This window comes from Dendropsophus ebraccatus, chromosome 6 (assembly GCF_027789765.1).
Source record: "Dendropsophus ebraccatus isolate aDenEbr1 chromosome 6, aDenEbr1.pat, whole genome shotgun sequence".
NCBI classification, from domain to species: domain Eukaryota; kingdom Metazoa; phylum Chordata; class Amphibia; order Anura; family Hylidae; genus Dendropsophus; species Dendropsophus ebraccatus.
Window position 1 is genome coordinate 50,778,159 of NC_091459.1, and position 14,112 is coordinate 50,792,270.

A 14,112-nucleotide genomic window follows, 5' to 3' on the forward strand; every position below is an offset into this window, starting at 1 on the left:
AGAAAGTTAACAGTAAATCCAATGTTGTACAAGAAAAATGTTAAGACACAGTACAGAAGCCTCCATGTGATCACAGCATAAACCCCAACTATGTGCCACGTTTTCATTTCATTGCCACTTCACTAATTTATATACACAATAAAAGCTAACGCACAAATAAATGACCAAATTACCTGTACCTTTTCATTCTTACTACACACACACACAGACTATAGCACTCATATCCTTCCATTTCACATTCTGCCTTCATACAAAAAGCTGCTACCTAGGTCTGACATGTGATCTAACAGCACAGCTCTAACTATGTAACGTCAACTGCGCTCCCACAATGCATAACAGAAACAACTGGTGACAGGAAGTCTCAGCTTAGATTTAGGTCTAGAGGGCAGAAAGGGAAGAAATACAGCAGACTTCTGAGGTTACTTTTCTGTCTGTATCACAAGTAAATTGGTACAAGACAGAGTAAGGTAAACAATTCACAAATCTGGTCAATTTCTTTGGTAGTCAGTGGTGTATTGTAAAAGGTATACCATGAACAGTGTTTTCCTTTAAGAATTATACCTCATTTTTGCATGGACAGTAAGTGAATCCAACAAATTCATTGGCAGTGGAGTAGTTGATCCAGATGCTGTACAGTTTGTTCCTGGTAGTGGTATCTTAACATTTCCATTTCCATAAATTGTTTCAACCAGCACTCCCATGGGTAACGTGAAGCACTCAGAGTTGGTGGAATAGGCATTGCACAGTAAGGCTATTTTGTAGTCGTTCATTTGTAAGCTCTTGTTCCGTAAACTTTGCTGCAAAAACCTAACATTAAAAAAACAAAAAAAGAGAACATTCATTTACACATGCACAAGTAAAAATACAGGAGACAATAGTATTTTTTTTTTAACTGACTACACCAAAGAGACATGAACTAAAGAAATTAATTATTCCCATTGGCACACCTCACTGCCCCATTCTCTAGGTATTGGTGCTGTTAGATGCAGCATCTGATATGCTAATGGATGCTGACTGCGTTAATTGTTCAAGAGGCTGCAGGTCCTATACAAGGAAAATGCATCTTGTTGGGGAAGTCTGTGAGTAATCCTGCACAGGTGATCCCCAACCCCCTACCAGTTAGGTCCAAGAGCTTTGTAACCGTAGTCCTGCTCTCATGGGACAGGAAACAGTAACTGGTGCTGGTGGGGCATTTTGCTTCTTTTATGGTCCAGTGGTCCTGTTTCCTGTGCAATGGGAGTAGGGGGTGGTCCTATCCCAGGGGTGCAGTCATAGGGCGATAACAGAAAATGTCAGTACAGTGAAACCATTACTAATGTGGAGGAATACAACCAAGACAACATTTAATATTCAGCTAGTATGATATAAACAAGTAGTGTTATTTTACGTACTCATGATGTAACTTCAAAGAATGAGGGATAGGAATCTGTAGCTTGGAGTTGTCATTTTGAGCTTTCCTGTTAAGGTGGATCCAAATACAAGTCATCGCAAAAGAATGAGTGGACTGAGGCTTTGTGATATCGGGAACAGGAATACACTAAAACAAAATGAGAGAATACTACTGAAAAAAAAATTGTAAAAAAAAAATCATGTAAATAGTTAACATGGGTAATTATGGTACACAAATCCATCTGCAGCCCAAGTCCCAGGACCTTGGTAGATATATTTAGGAAAGGTGAAAAAAAAAATTACACTTATGAAAATTCTATACATTTCTAAAGCTCAAATTACCCCCCCCCCCCCCCAAAAAAAACAAAAACAAACAAAAAAAAAAACTTGCATAGGTTTATGGAAATACCTCCTTCTCTGGGTACAAGAGGTCAAAAAGCTTCATGACAGGTAAAAAGTCAGCTAGAGCATTTTTCTGTATGCTGCCAGAGATGAACTGAAGAAGAACCCACATGAGATGGTCCCTGCCTTTGATGAGACCTCGACCTGCAAGCTGTAAGAAACGTGTGTTATTGACAAATGAAAGATCAGCTTCTTAGTGTATGCTAATAACATTACTGTTAAAGATTATCTAAGTTGACAAAGGCTCCTGTTAGGGTCCTTTTAATTGCATTGATATGTGGCTGCCTGCGGTTGATCAGCAAGGCTGGGCCGCACAAATGACCGCTGTATCATTCATGTTCCCATTTAAGTACAATGTGTAAACAGAAGATGAGTGGCCAATAACAGCAGCCAGGACTACAGTTTCCTGTAAAGGGGTTTTATAGCGGCTCCATAGAGAACGAAACATACTAATTAAGTGTTTTGGTGCAAAGGGGGTGAGGCTTCCACCTTCAGTGCACCGATCCTACCCGGTGGACCCACCCCTCCCAACCAGTATTCATTAGGAGAGGTAGGCTGGTCGGGGGCAGATCGGTGCATTAAGGGCAGTAACCCCACCCCCAGTGCACCAAGACCCCTCTTTAGCATATTCGATAAACTGCTTATATCTCAAAAATGCACTGAGGATGAAGGAAAGCAAGTTACTCTCATCCTCAGCCCCTGTGCACTATACGGACATATGAACTGAAGCTCTGTATGTGTATATATATATATATATATATATATATATATATATATATATATATGGTAAATATTTGTTTAAAGGAAAAAATTATAAGCACCAATAAACTGTTCCCAAAGCATTTTCCTATTAGAGCATATAGGCAGTATAGTGCTTGAAAGTAAAGTTGCTGCCAACATGCGGCAGCTTTGCCAGATTCCGACAGCAATTCATTCCAATGACTGCCATAGTACACATGTAGATGAGCCTTTTGTCATAAGAAGCTAGACAATGGCATCATATTAACAGGGCTTGCTAATGATAAGGAAATCCCATTATGGTTAAAGGATACCCGTCACCCCCCGTGCCGGGGTGACAGGCTCCCGACCCCCTGTTACAGCCCCCTATACTTACCTAATCGCTCACATGAGAGTCCGATGCCTATAGAGAATGACTGAGCATAGGACTCCTCATTCATTCTCTATGAGCGTCGGACTCTGCTGTGTGCGCGCGCGCCGGGCTTCGGGAGCTGAAATCTCTGTGACCCGACCGCATCAGGAAGCGGGACCCGGCGCGATTGAGTATAGGGGGATCTAGCAGGGGGTCAGGAGCCTGTCACCCCGGCACGGGGGGGGGGGGGGGTGACAGGTCCTCTTTAAAGCAACCCTCCACACAATTATAATGTACAGTACATATATTAAAAAAGCAATTGTTAGACAACGATTATTACCTTTTGGTGAAGAGACAAGACCATATGCGGAAAACTTGCAAACTGGAAAAGCACAAAGAAAATCAGCTGGCTCGAAAGATGCTGCCACAACAACTGGCTTGTTCCACCGTCGTCAAACTTCTCCTCCGTCTCGGACCTCTCCATGGCATAGACCACCAGATCAACCAATTGATCCTCCAGCACCGGACATCTCTGCTTGTGCTAAAAAGTAGAAATCGGTATTCCAAAAGTCCTACACTCCAAACAGATGTATCAGCACACAATAAAAAAAAAAAAAAAGGTAGCCAAACCGGGGCAAAAAGCATGAAATGAAGTACACAATAAGAATGCTAACGGAAGCTGATGCCAATGACAGAGGTACCCATTGGATTTTTTTTTTTTTAATCTTTGAAATTTTTGAATTTCAGAAACCATAAAAATGGCACTAATAAAATTATCCATCAACTAAGATCATTACACTTCAAGGCTTATATAACCACCCAATAATTACTTTTAGCATTAAAAGTAAAGAAGTAAAATAAAAGTGCGTAAGGCTGTGATGACTATTCTTAATTGCCATCTGGAGTGCATCTGTCACTGTCACTCAGGTTCCATTTAGTAGATGAAAAGAAGCAGAAGACTGAACAAAGAATTGCAGTGTCCCTTTCTGCAGGCAAAATCGAAACGTATATATTTTTAAAGAAAAAATATATACAGGGGGTCAGCAGAAGAAGTCCAAAGAACAGTGAAAGGCTATGACTTATCGATAAGTAAAGAAAGTGAATTATCCATTTCATGAAGATATTTAGTATCTATGAGAGGAGAGGTAGAGATGACTTTTTGCCATAAAAAAGGGATAAGAAAAAATGTCTGCCAAGTTAGAATATATAATCAACATCACCCTTACATGCTCTCTGCCAACAGAGAAACAATTAGAAAGATGCAAGACTCACAACAATTTGGCAAGACATGCCGTGACGAAGAGTTACATGTAGTCTCGCAGCCAGAAGCGTCACTCATAGAACAGGTGTTAATAGGGAAACCACAGGTAAGGCAGCAATAGCCTATGAGGCTCAGAAGCCAATGGCAGTACATAATCTACTACAGTCCCCAAAAATAACAAAAAGGTCTACCAGTGAACGGACTCTTGTGTCTTTTGGGCCTTATTCACACAATACTGATTCCATGAACAGCATCGCTAGTTCATGAATCCATGTTGAGGACCACTTGGCACAAATTATTTATAAATATATGTTGCAGAAAAAAGAAAAATGACTAGAGGTGAGCGCAAACGATACATGCTTAAGGGTGCCTTCACACCTACCGGATCCGCAGCGGATCTCACTTCTGCAGATTCGCAGTGAGATCAGCTGCGGATCCAGTATTATTCACCCCTATGATAGCACATACTCGCAGCGGGATTGACATCCCGCTGTGAATATGTGCTTTAAATCCCCCCCCCCCCCGCGCTGTCCGCAGCCGCATCCCCGGACGCATCAGCCTATCCCCGGCCGCATTCAGCAGTCCGCATCCCCCATCCCCGGCTGCATCCTGTAGCCCGCCGCAGAGAGCATACAGTACCTGCTCGGCCGCGCGGCTGCAGTGAGGCTGCCGGCTCCGGTCCCGCTCAGATCAGCTGGATGCAGCCAGGGATGGGGGATGTGGGCAGCGGCGGGCTGCAGGATGCGGCCGGGGATGGGGAGATGCGGGCGGTGGCGGGCTGCGAGTATGTGCCATCAGAGGGGTGAATGGTACCGGGTCCGCAACGGTTCTCGCTACAAATCCGCAGAAGTGAGACCCGCTGCGGATCCGGTAGGTGTGAAGGCACCCTAAAGGGGTATTCCACTTAAACATAACTTTTGATAATGTTGCTGCCCGTGGTGACGCTAACAATTAAATCCATACTTCTTATCTATTCAGTCTTCTTCTCCCAGTTCTTAGCTGCTGATTTCTGCTGAAAACACAAAAATGTCTGTGTAAGCCTCTCTCTCTCTCTCTCTCTCTCTCTCTCTATCTCCACCTCCTCCCTTCTGAAACAGTTGATGTAAACAAATCCCTAGCAGGCTTTATCTGCAACATTGTAGCTTCTTTGTAATGCTAGGAGGGTTAATCACAGGGAGTCCTTTAGCAATTGGACCTCAAATTAAACCTTCCCAGCATTACAAAGAAGCTACAATGTAGCAGATAAAGCCTGATCGGTGTCTCAGAAGAGATGGGGGAGAAGAGGAAGTGAAAAGCTCAGCAGAAAGTATCAGCTCAAAACTCGGAGTAGGATATATGGAATGGTTAGTCTCACAATGGGAAGAAACATATAAAAAAAAAAACAACTTATGTTTCAGTGGAATACCCCTTTAAGTCTGATATAATTTACTTTGCATGTACACTAATACGCTGCAGACTTTTCGCCAACATAAAATTGCAGTGTATCCTACCCATGTAAGAGTACTCAAAAACAAAAAAATTACACCACTGCAAATAATGAATGTGCAGCTCCGTTTACCCCTACAAAAAAGGCTTTAAATCTTTTCAATTATAAAAACATAACACAACCCAACAATACAAAAATATCACTACACACCCATTCATAATTCCCCAGCAAGTGTGTCACACCGCCCCCTTTCCTAACCCATAATATATGGACAGTTAGTATATTTGCATATTTTTTTTATTTGACAGATTGTTTTAGTATTTGGAATGTGTGTGTGTATGTATTGTGTGTGTGTGTGTATGTATATGTATTGCCAAGTGTATAATGTGTGTGCTGTTGTCATGGAGAGTAGTTTTAAAAAGAATCTATCTATACCTATATCAATATCATTAAAACATATCAGCATTTAGAGGCTTAGACTCCCACTGATCACCAGAATGAACAGGGAGAAGCGCTTAGCTGAGAGCTGCTCTAATTTCTGCATTCTGCAACAGAAACATCTATGGAGCAGTTTCCTGCAATGAGAAGAGCGCTTCTCTGCTCCTGTTCTATTGACTGGTGAGGCTCCAAGCCAGCGTTTCCCAACCGGGGTGTCGCGGCACACTGGGGTGCCGGGAGAACCCGCCAGGGGTGCCGCAGGATCCCGGTGGGAAATGTGCGCTGTCTCTTTAAGCATCCCGAGAAGCTGCGGCCGCGCAGCTTCTCGGGATGCACAGAACACTTTGATGTTCCGCCCGCACTATGAGCAGAATATAGGAGCAGGAAGTGTCAGCATCCTGCTCCTATATTCACTCCCATAGGCCGCTGGCACTTCATGCCAGCAGCCTATGGGAGGCCGGGACGCAACCTCTCCGGCAGGCGTGATGATGTGACATCATTACACATGCCGGAAGTCCCGTCCCCGAGGCTCGCAAGATGGAGCCTGAAGAGGAGGAGAGCTGCTTCCTGCAGCCACAGCGCTGATTAGGTAAGTAGGATTTTTTTTTTTTTTTTTTTAGGGGCAGAGCAGGGGGCATTATTAGCTCATGGGGGGCATTATTAGTATATGGGGGCACCTCTGGGAGCATCATTAGTTCATGGGGGCACCTCTGGGGGAATTATTAGTATATAGGGGCACCTCTGGGACATTATTAGTATATGGAGGCCACCCCTGGGGCATTATTAGTATATGGGGGCACCTCTGGGGGCATTATTAATTCATGGGGGGGCACCTCTGGGGGCATTATTAGTTCATGGGGGCACCTCTGGGGGCATTATTAGCTCATGGGGGCACCTCTGGGGGCATTATTAGCTCATGGGGGCACCTCTGCGGGCATTATTAGCTCATGGGGGCACCTCTGGGGGCATTATTAGCTCATGGGGGCACCTCTGGGGGCATTATCAGCTCATGGGGGCACCTCTGGGGGCATTATTAGCTCATGGGGGCACCTCTGGGGGCATTATTAGCTCATGGGGGGCACCTCTGGGGGCATTATTAGCTCATCACAGCAGGGGATCCTACATACAGGGGGCATCCCACATTCCTACACGCTTTACTGCACATAACACCAAACATCGCAGTTACTTTGGGAGCCGACAGGAGGGAGAAAGGAAAGGAAGTTGCTAGAAATGTGCGGAGCCTAAATTGTTTGTCTTGCAGGTTCTGAAGAGATGAAAAGTAGCTGGAAGAAATCATCATGGCGGATGGAGAGGAAAAGGGAAAGGGACTCCTCAGATCAAAGAAGACGTCACCTGTGAGTCACTGTATGACGGTTTTCTTATTTTGTAGAACATTATTTAGTAGGGGTGCCCTGAGGAATTTTTTTTTTCCAAGGTGTGCCCCGAGGTGGAAAAGGTTGGGAAGCACTGCTCCAAGCACACAGACACCTGATTAAAACTGCTGACATGTCACTATGACGGTGACATGTTAGATCAGCACTCTGTTACCGAGCCTATTACAAGGCTCAATAATCATGCATGAGCGCTGCACAAACATCATTAGCAATTCCCATGCAGCCCTGGTTCTTACATAGAAAAAAATAGGAGTTCCCTCCTGCCTGTTCTATGCTCATCCAAGCCACCACTGACATCACACAGCCAATCACTGACCAAGATGGGACAGCGCCACAGCCAGTGATTGGCTGAGTGGCCTGTCACTAAAGAGAGCAAAAAAAGAAGGTAACATGCAGCAGGACACTGGGCAAGCATGGACAAAGGTAAGCACACATCTTTATTTTCTTTACACTGCCATCAGCAGCTCGCCCTGCATCACTATTACACATAGTTATTAAAATTGCTGAAAAAACAACAACCAGCCCATGATCGGCTCCTCGGCTGATCACTGTCTTTGTTACATGGAACGATATCTGCCAAAACCAGCCCGATTTGGCAGATAATCACTCTGCGGAATAGAGCCCTACTCTTTGACCCTACACCTCCAAAGTTGATTTTAACCCTTCCACTGCTTTCCACCTTCAGTGAAGTATGACTAGAAATAAATATTTTTTGTTTTTAGTTGTCTAAACCAGTGGCGTGCCATACAGTCTAAGAAATACATTAATTCAGTCAATAAGACATCGCATATAAACTGCTCAACTTATCTCTAATGCAAAGAGTCTAACTATACGAATTTATAAAAATAAGATCTAGCATAAGACCTAGAATGCTGATGCACCCACATGACCACAACATATGCTTTATGTTAGCTTTTTAAATCATCATATGTGGCATAAATAGAGCTGAATGCAGTCCAGTCTGGCACTACAGAAGCATTCCGACACTACATAAGGGCTAAAAGTTCTCAAGACCACCTAGAGCCTGGGTTTTGCCCAACCCTTCTATCAAATGTCAGTTTCAATTCAATAATCTGCTGCTATGAAGATGATCAGAAGAAACAGACAAAATATGTAGATGGTAACTGTCCAAAGTTTCACACTTTGTAGCATTTACTATGTAGCCATGTGCAACTTCACGACATTACGGTCTCATGTATGCACTTAAAGTATATTTACTCAAAGCTCATTACTGTTTATAGAAGGTAAAGGTTTTATCTACCTTATAAATGCAGTAACACAAAAATAATCTTTACTGCTCAGACAATGTTGCCAAAAGTCTCACAGTCCTAAAGGGAACCAATCACTTAAAAAACACCTGTAACGCTATAGGAATGTGCTGTAGCAGCACCCAGCACACTTCCCAAACCTGCTTCTACACCCCCCGTCCCTGGAATGTACAGCCCGAAAACTTACTTTATAAACTTGGCGCCCTGTATGTTAATTGACCCAAGGTAGTCGTCGGGGCTGTAAGCAACCAGGAAGTAGTCACTGTCCCCTGAGCGTTCCAGAGCAGTAATCACGACCCTCTGATTAGTCAGCATAATTATGGCGACGTCACAGAGAGGCGCGCTGTCCCTAACGTCAGCACGCCTACATTCTTGCTGTGCCACACTTGCACAGTACAGCGAGTTCACTCCGCACCGTACGTGCTATTTTGCATCTGCACAGTACGGCGCAGACCAGACCTGCTATAATGCGCATGAGCGGCGCAGTAAGGCCGTAGCGCGCTTCTCGGTGACGTTGCCATAATTATGCAGGCTAATCATACCCAGAGGGGCGTGATCACCGCTCCAGAACGCCCAGGGGACAGTGACTACTTGCCAGCGGCTCACCGCCCCGATGACTATATACTGGGCGCCCTGTAGGTAAATTGCCCCAGGGTAAAGTAAGTTTTCAGGCTGTACATTCCAGGGACGGAGGGTGTAAAAGCATGTTTGGGAAGTGTGCTGGGTGCTGCTACAGCACATTCCCATAGCGTTACAGGTGTTTTTTTTAAGTGATTGGTCCCCAAGTTCAGCGTCTCCACTGGATTTAGCTAATAAATCTGTAGCCAAGGGCAGATGAAGAAAGTCTTTGCACACTTCAAATTGATATTTTTTTTTGGATCTTTATATTCTTGAAGTGTCACTGTCTTTTTTTTTTTTTTTTTTTTGCAGAAATCAATAGTCGATGTTAAGAAATTATGCCATTATCTGCATTCAAAAAGACTTTTCCCAGGTCCCCCCCTCCCTACTCTTTTCCATTCACTGCAAAATATCAGGAAATTATGTCTTGTTGCATCAGACACAACAGTGTCTGTTCTACAGAGAGGAGAGGGGGGGAGATGAGTCAGCAGCAGAGAGCAGAGAACAATGGATTACACAGCTCGGAGCTGCATGAAAGGTCAGTGCTGCCTGTCAGAGGAGATAGCCAGTGATGTAGCTGTAAATATACTCTTAGTTGTCCTGTTTTGGTGCCTCATCTCCCTCCACCCCTCCCCCCTCCCCATACACAATGATGAAGACAGGGGGGAGAGCTTCAAACTGCTTTTTCGTGCTAAAAATGCATTTTTCAGCTAATAAACCCAATTACAAAGTTTCTTAAAATCTCCTGTACTATTGATTTCTGCAAAAAAATTTAAACGACAGTGACTCTAACTGTTGTCCGTATGGTATTAAAGGTGTTTTTTTATGAACTGAAAATTCAGCAGTGTTATACTTTGTTATGCCTATTTCTAAAGGTAACCACCTCGTGCTGAACTTTAAAAGCGTTTTTATTTGTACGATGAAATTATTTTCAACTGTAATAAATGAACATATATTGGTAAATAAAGTTATTTTGCTTGTTGTCATCTTGTAAAAAACTTCCTGTTCCTGTAAACACTCTAGGCGAGAATTCAGTCAATTCAATTCAGTAATGGAGGAATAGTGAGGGTGGGTCTAGTTGGCTGTGTTAAAGCGACTCTGTACCCACAATCTGACCCCCCAAACCGCTTGTACCTTCGGATAGCTGCTTTTAATCCAAGATCTGTCCTGCGGTCTGTTTGGCAGGTGATGCAGTTATTGTAATAAAAAATTAATTTTAAAATTGCAGCTCCGTGCCCTACAGGCGTATCTGTGCCCTAACTTTGCACCACCCCTCTGTCCCTCCTCCCCGCCCTCCTCATCATTAGGAATGCTTTAGGCTGATTGCTTCCTATTCACCACCTGTGTTACCACAGCACATGGGCTGGATCATTAAGACACCTGTGCAACGTTAAAACAGAAGTAAATGTTCCAGTGGCATTCCTAATGATGAAGAGGGTGGGGAGGAGGGACGAAGAGATGGTGCAAAGTTAGGGCACAGATACGCCCGTAGGGCACGGAGCTGCAATTTTTAAATTATTTTTTTTATGACAATAACTGCATCACCTGCCAAACGGACCGCAGGACAGATCTTGGATTAAAAGCAGCTATCTAAAGGTACAAGTGGTTTGGGGGGGGGGGGGGGGGGGGTACAGAGTCGCTTTGAAGCAAGTTTACCAGCGCCTTTGGGCATATATTAAACTATTGGCACGGACTAACAGTTTTTGATGCAGTTCAAAGCAGTATCTTTCTTACTCTGACGCGCTGTACTATTGTGAGGAAAAACAACTTTTATTCCATATGCTAATTAGGTCCTTTGGTGCAATGGGGGTGTTCCTTTCATGGACGCGCCTACCTGGACCCCTGTTGTTTCCCCCTGTAGCACTTTAGCAAATTAAATGGGCATTGTAATTTGTATAAACTTGTGACATATCACAGGAACATTCACATTATTGTTATCCCATATATATCCTATTCACCCTAAGGGGTCAAAACGTTGCCGCTGTCTATTGCTTCAATAAACTCCACCGCAGTTTTTTCACTGGATGCCGTCGGATTTCTACTCATCTGATGTCATACGATCTCTGTTTGGGATTGGGAAACCTCTGGTGTGCGTCCCACCTCTTCTGCAATCAAGGCATTTCGCTACAAGCTTGCGTTTGGTGCTGTTGGACTTGATATATGGAACGTCACAGGGACATTACCAAAGTTTTAATCGATCAAGGTCTCACTGCTTAGCATCCCCAGATCAGAAGAGGGTTGAGAGGTGCAGGGTGGCCTATTTTACGCCCTGACTCCCCTGCAGCAATCTCCATCTAGGAAACTTCTTTATAAGTCTAGATGCCCCAAGAGGGCACAGAGGAAGAGCAGAGAGGTAAACAAATTGTTCAATTTGCAGCTAGTAGAAATGCTGCAGACTTTCCAAACTGTGGATACACAACGTGCCACCCTATATCAAGAGTCATTAACCCCTTAAGCAGTATAAAGTAGTTTTTCTTCATCTATGTATATATCTAAATTGTATGTATGTATCTACCCCACTAAACTTTACCCAAAATATTTTCAGTGTAGAATAAAGCTGTGTGAATATTAGCTCATGTGTACTACCATGTATAATAATGCTCCTAATGTGGTCCCCATTTCCGTGATGATGCACCAGGCACAAACCTCCACATAATAGTTGTTTAACTGCCATTGAAATAGTGGCCAGCTGCAGTTTATATTGGTAAAAACAGGGCAAGCGTTAAAACTGTAAACCAATCCATGATAGTAAGGGTGTCAAGTTTTAAAGCAACAAGTTAAATTTAGAATTAGTATAAAACTTGTCAAGAATTGGTTAATAACATCTAAATAGAAGAATATTGGAGACTGCTTGTGACCCCTTGGACAACAAAACTTTAGATGAACTATCATCCAAGACAAACACTTAGTTGCACAACACAAGACTATAAAATCAATGTTATCTAGCATGCAAAACTATTGTACAGGGCTTGAAATTAACTAGTCCTGCGCATTCAGGATGAGTTGTAAAATGGAAACAGTACTTGAGAACATAATTCTAAAAGTTTTTTTAGTATAATATAAGGTGCAATTATAATTGAAGACGTCTCCACAAATCACTTAACTACTAATGGACTTCCTATTACGAAACATACTATGAAAAAAGTGGATGGGCATGAACTGTTTTGCTAAATACAAACAAGCAGACAGACCAATGGTGACATCATAAAACAGGAAGTGGTTCTTGCTGTTAAAACATACACTCACTAAAAGTTTAAAGCAAATCTGTACCGGCCACCATCCACCCCCAAACCATCAGTCTGTCCTTATCCTGCCGCCGGTATTTTGGCTCAACACAAGTTTTGATCCTGTGGTACAGCAAGGCAGGGAGTCAATGAGGCGGAGCCTAGAGCATCTGTGCCCCTCTTCTTTTTCAGCACGCCCCTGGGCTGGATGAAGGCGGGGAGAGAGGTGTTGCCTCTCATTGACACCCCGTCTCACCACTAAAACAGAGCCTGGGACTCAAAATGGCATGATGAAGCGTAGAAAACTATACCGGAGGTTTGGGGGTGGGTGGTGGCCGGTACAGATTGCCTTTAAAGTAGAAGCCCCACCAAAGTTAAAAAAAATGCAGACGGGAAAATGATAAACAATTTAAACTTACATATCCTCATGCCCCATAGGTCCAGTTGACAGCTGCTTTTGTCCTGCAGTTCTCCTAGCTGCAACGTCATATACCTGGCTGAGTGATTGCCTACTCAGCCAGTGACTGGAGCGGGACTAGCTGAGCAGGCAATCGTAACACTGCAGCTGGAAGAGCCGGGTACATGACTTACCTGGTGTCCATCTGAAGATGATAGCCAAGGCTCTTTAACGAGACCCAGGAGAGGTGCAACAGGGGCACGAAGAGGGGAGAGTTTACTCTGTATTTCATTTTTTGGGACTTCATCTTTAAGACTAAGGCTAAATTACTACATACTACTGCCTAGGGATGGTCCGAAACTGCCGAGGTTCGGGTTCGTATGAACCCGAAACGCTCGGCATTCGGTTCCAGCTGTCTGCCCGCTCCGTGCAGCGGGTGGACCGCCTGGAAAACTGGGATACAGCCTATGGCTATGGCTGTATCCCAGTTTTCCAGGCGGTCCTCCCGCTGTATCCACCCTCTCCACGGAGCGGGCAGACAGCGGGAATCATTGCCGAGAGTTCGGGTTCTTACGATCACTGTGATGGCTGAATAAACAATGGCCCAGATTTATCAATCTTGCTGGAACCAAAACTGTCTGGTCTTGCCCAAAGTACCTAATCACAGCTCAGCTTTCAGTTTATGAGAACTTGTTTTTCGATACGAAGGCTGTGCTGTAGTTGGTTGCTATAGGGGAAAAAAGGGCAGTTTTGTTTTCAGGCAGATTGATAAATCTGTGCCATTAATTTTAGACTTCTGAAGATAAAGGGGGAGATTTATCAAACTGGTGTTAAGTGAAACTGGCTCAGTTGCCACTAGCAACCAATCATTCCACAGAATGATAATTATAATGATAAAATTTATAAAATTGCCTTTAAGAGTCTTGACATGACACTTCAACTTGCTGTAAATACTACTGACAGAAATGAGCAGAACGGAAAAGTTTCACATATAAATAAAAATAAAGAACAAATCTAAACTTGCCCAAACTTGAGAAGATTGCTCACAAAAAGAGGATTTTTTACTCACCGTAAAATCTCTTTCTCGTAGTCTTCATTGGGGGACACAGATACCATGGGTATAGGCTGCTGCCACTAGGAGGCGCTGACACTAAGAGAAACAAAGGAAGTGACTCCTCCTGAGCAGGATATAACCGCCCACAGGC

At 43.7% G+C, this 14,112-nt stretch overlaps 1 protein-coding gene across 1 annotated transcript in view; it reads right to left on the reverse strand.

Moving 5' to 3' along the window:
- The window catches only part of MED23 (mediator complex subunit 23), a 62,786-nt gene that overhangs the window by 24,982 nt on the left and 23,692 nt on the right, over nucleotides 1-14,112 (reverse strand). The window contains exons 11-14 of the mRNA XM_069974964.1: nucleotides 3,222-3,422; nucleotides 1,799-1,942; nucleotides 1,392-1,537; nucleotides 562-807 (exon numbers count right to left, since the gene is read on the reverse strand). Of these exons, the coding sequence (XP_069831065.1) occupies nucleotides 562-807; nucleotides 1,392-1,537; nucleotides 1,799-1,942; nucleotides 3,222-3,422 (737 nt within the window). The remainder of the gene's footprint in view (nucleotides 1-561; nucleotides 808-1,391; nucleotides 1,538-1,798; nucleotides 1,943-3,221; nucleotides 3,423-14,112) is intronic.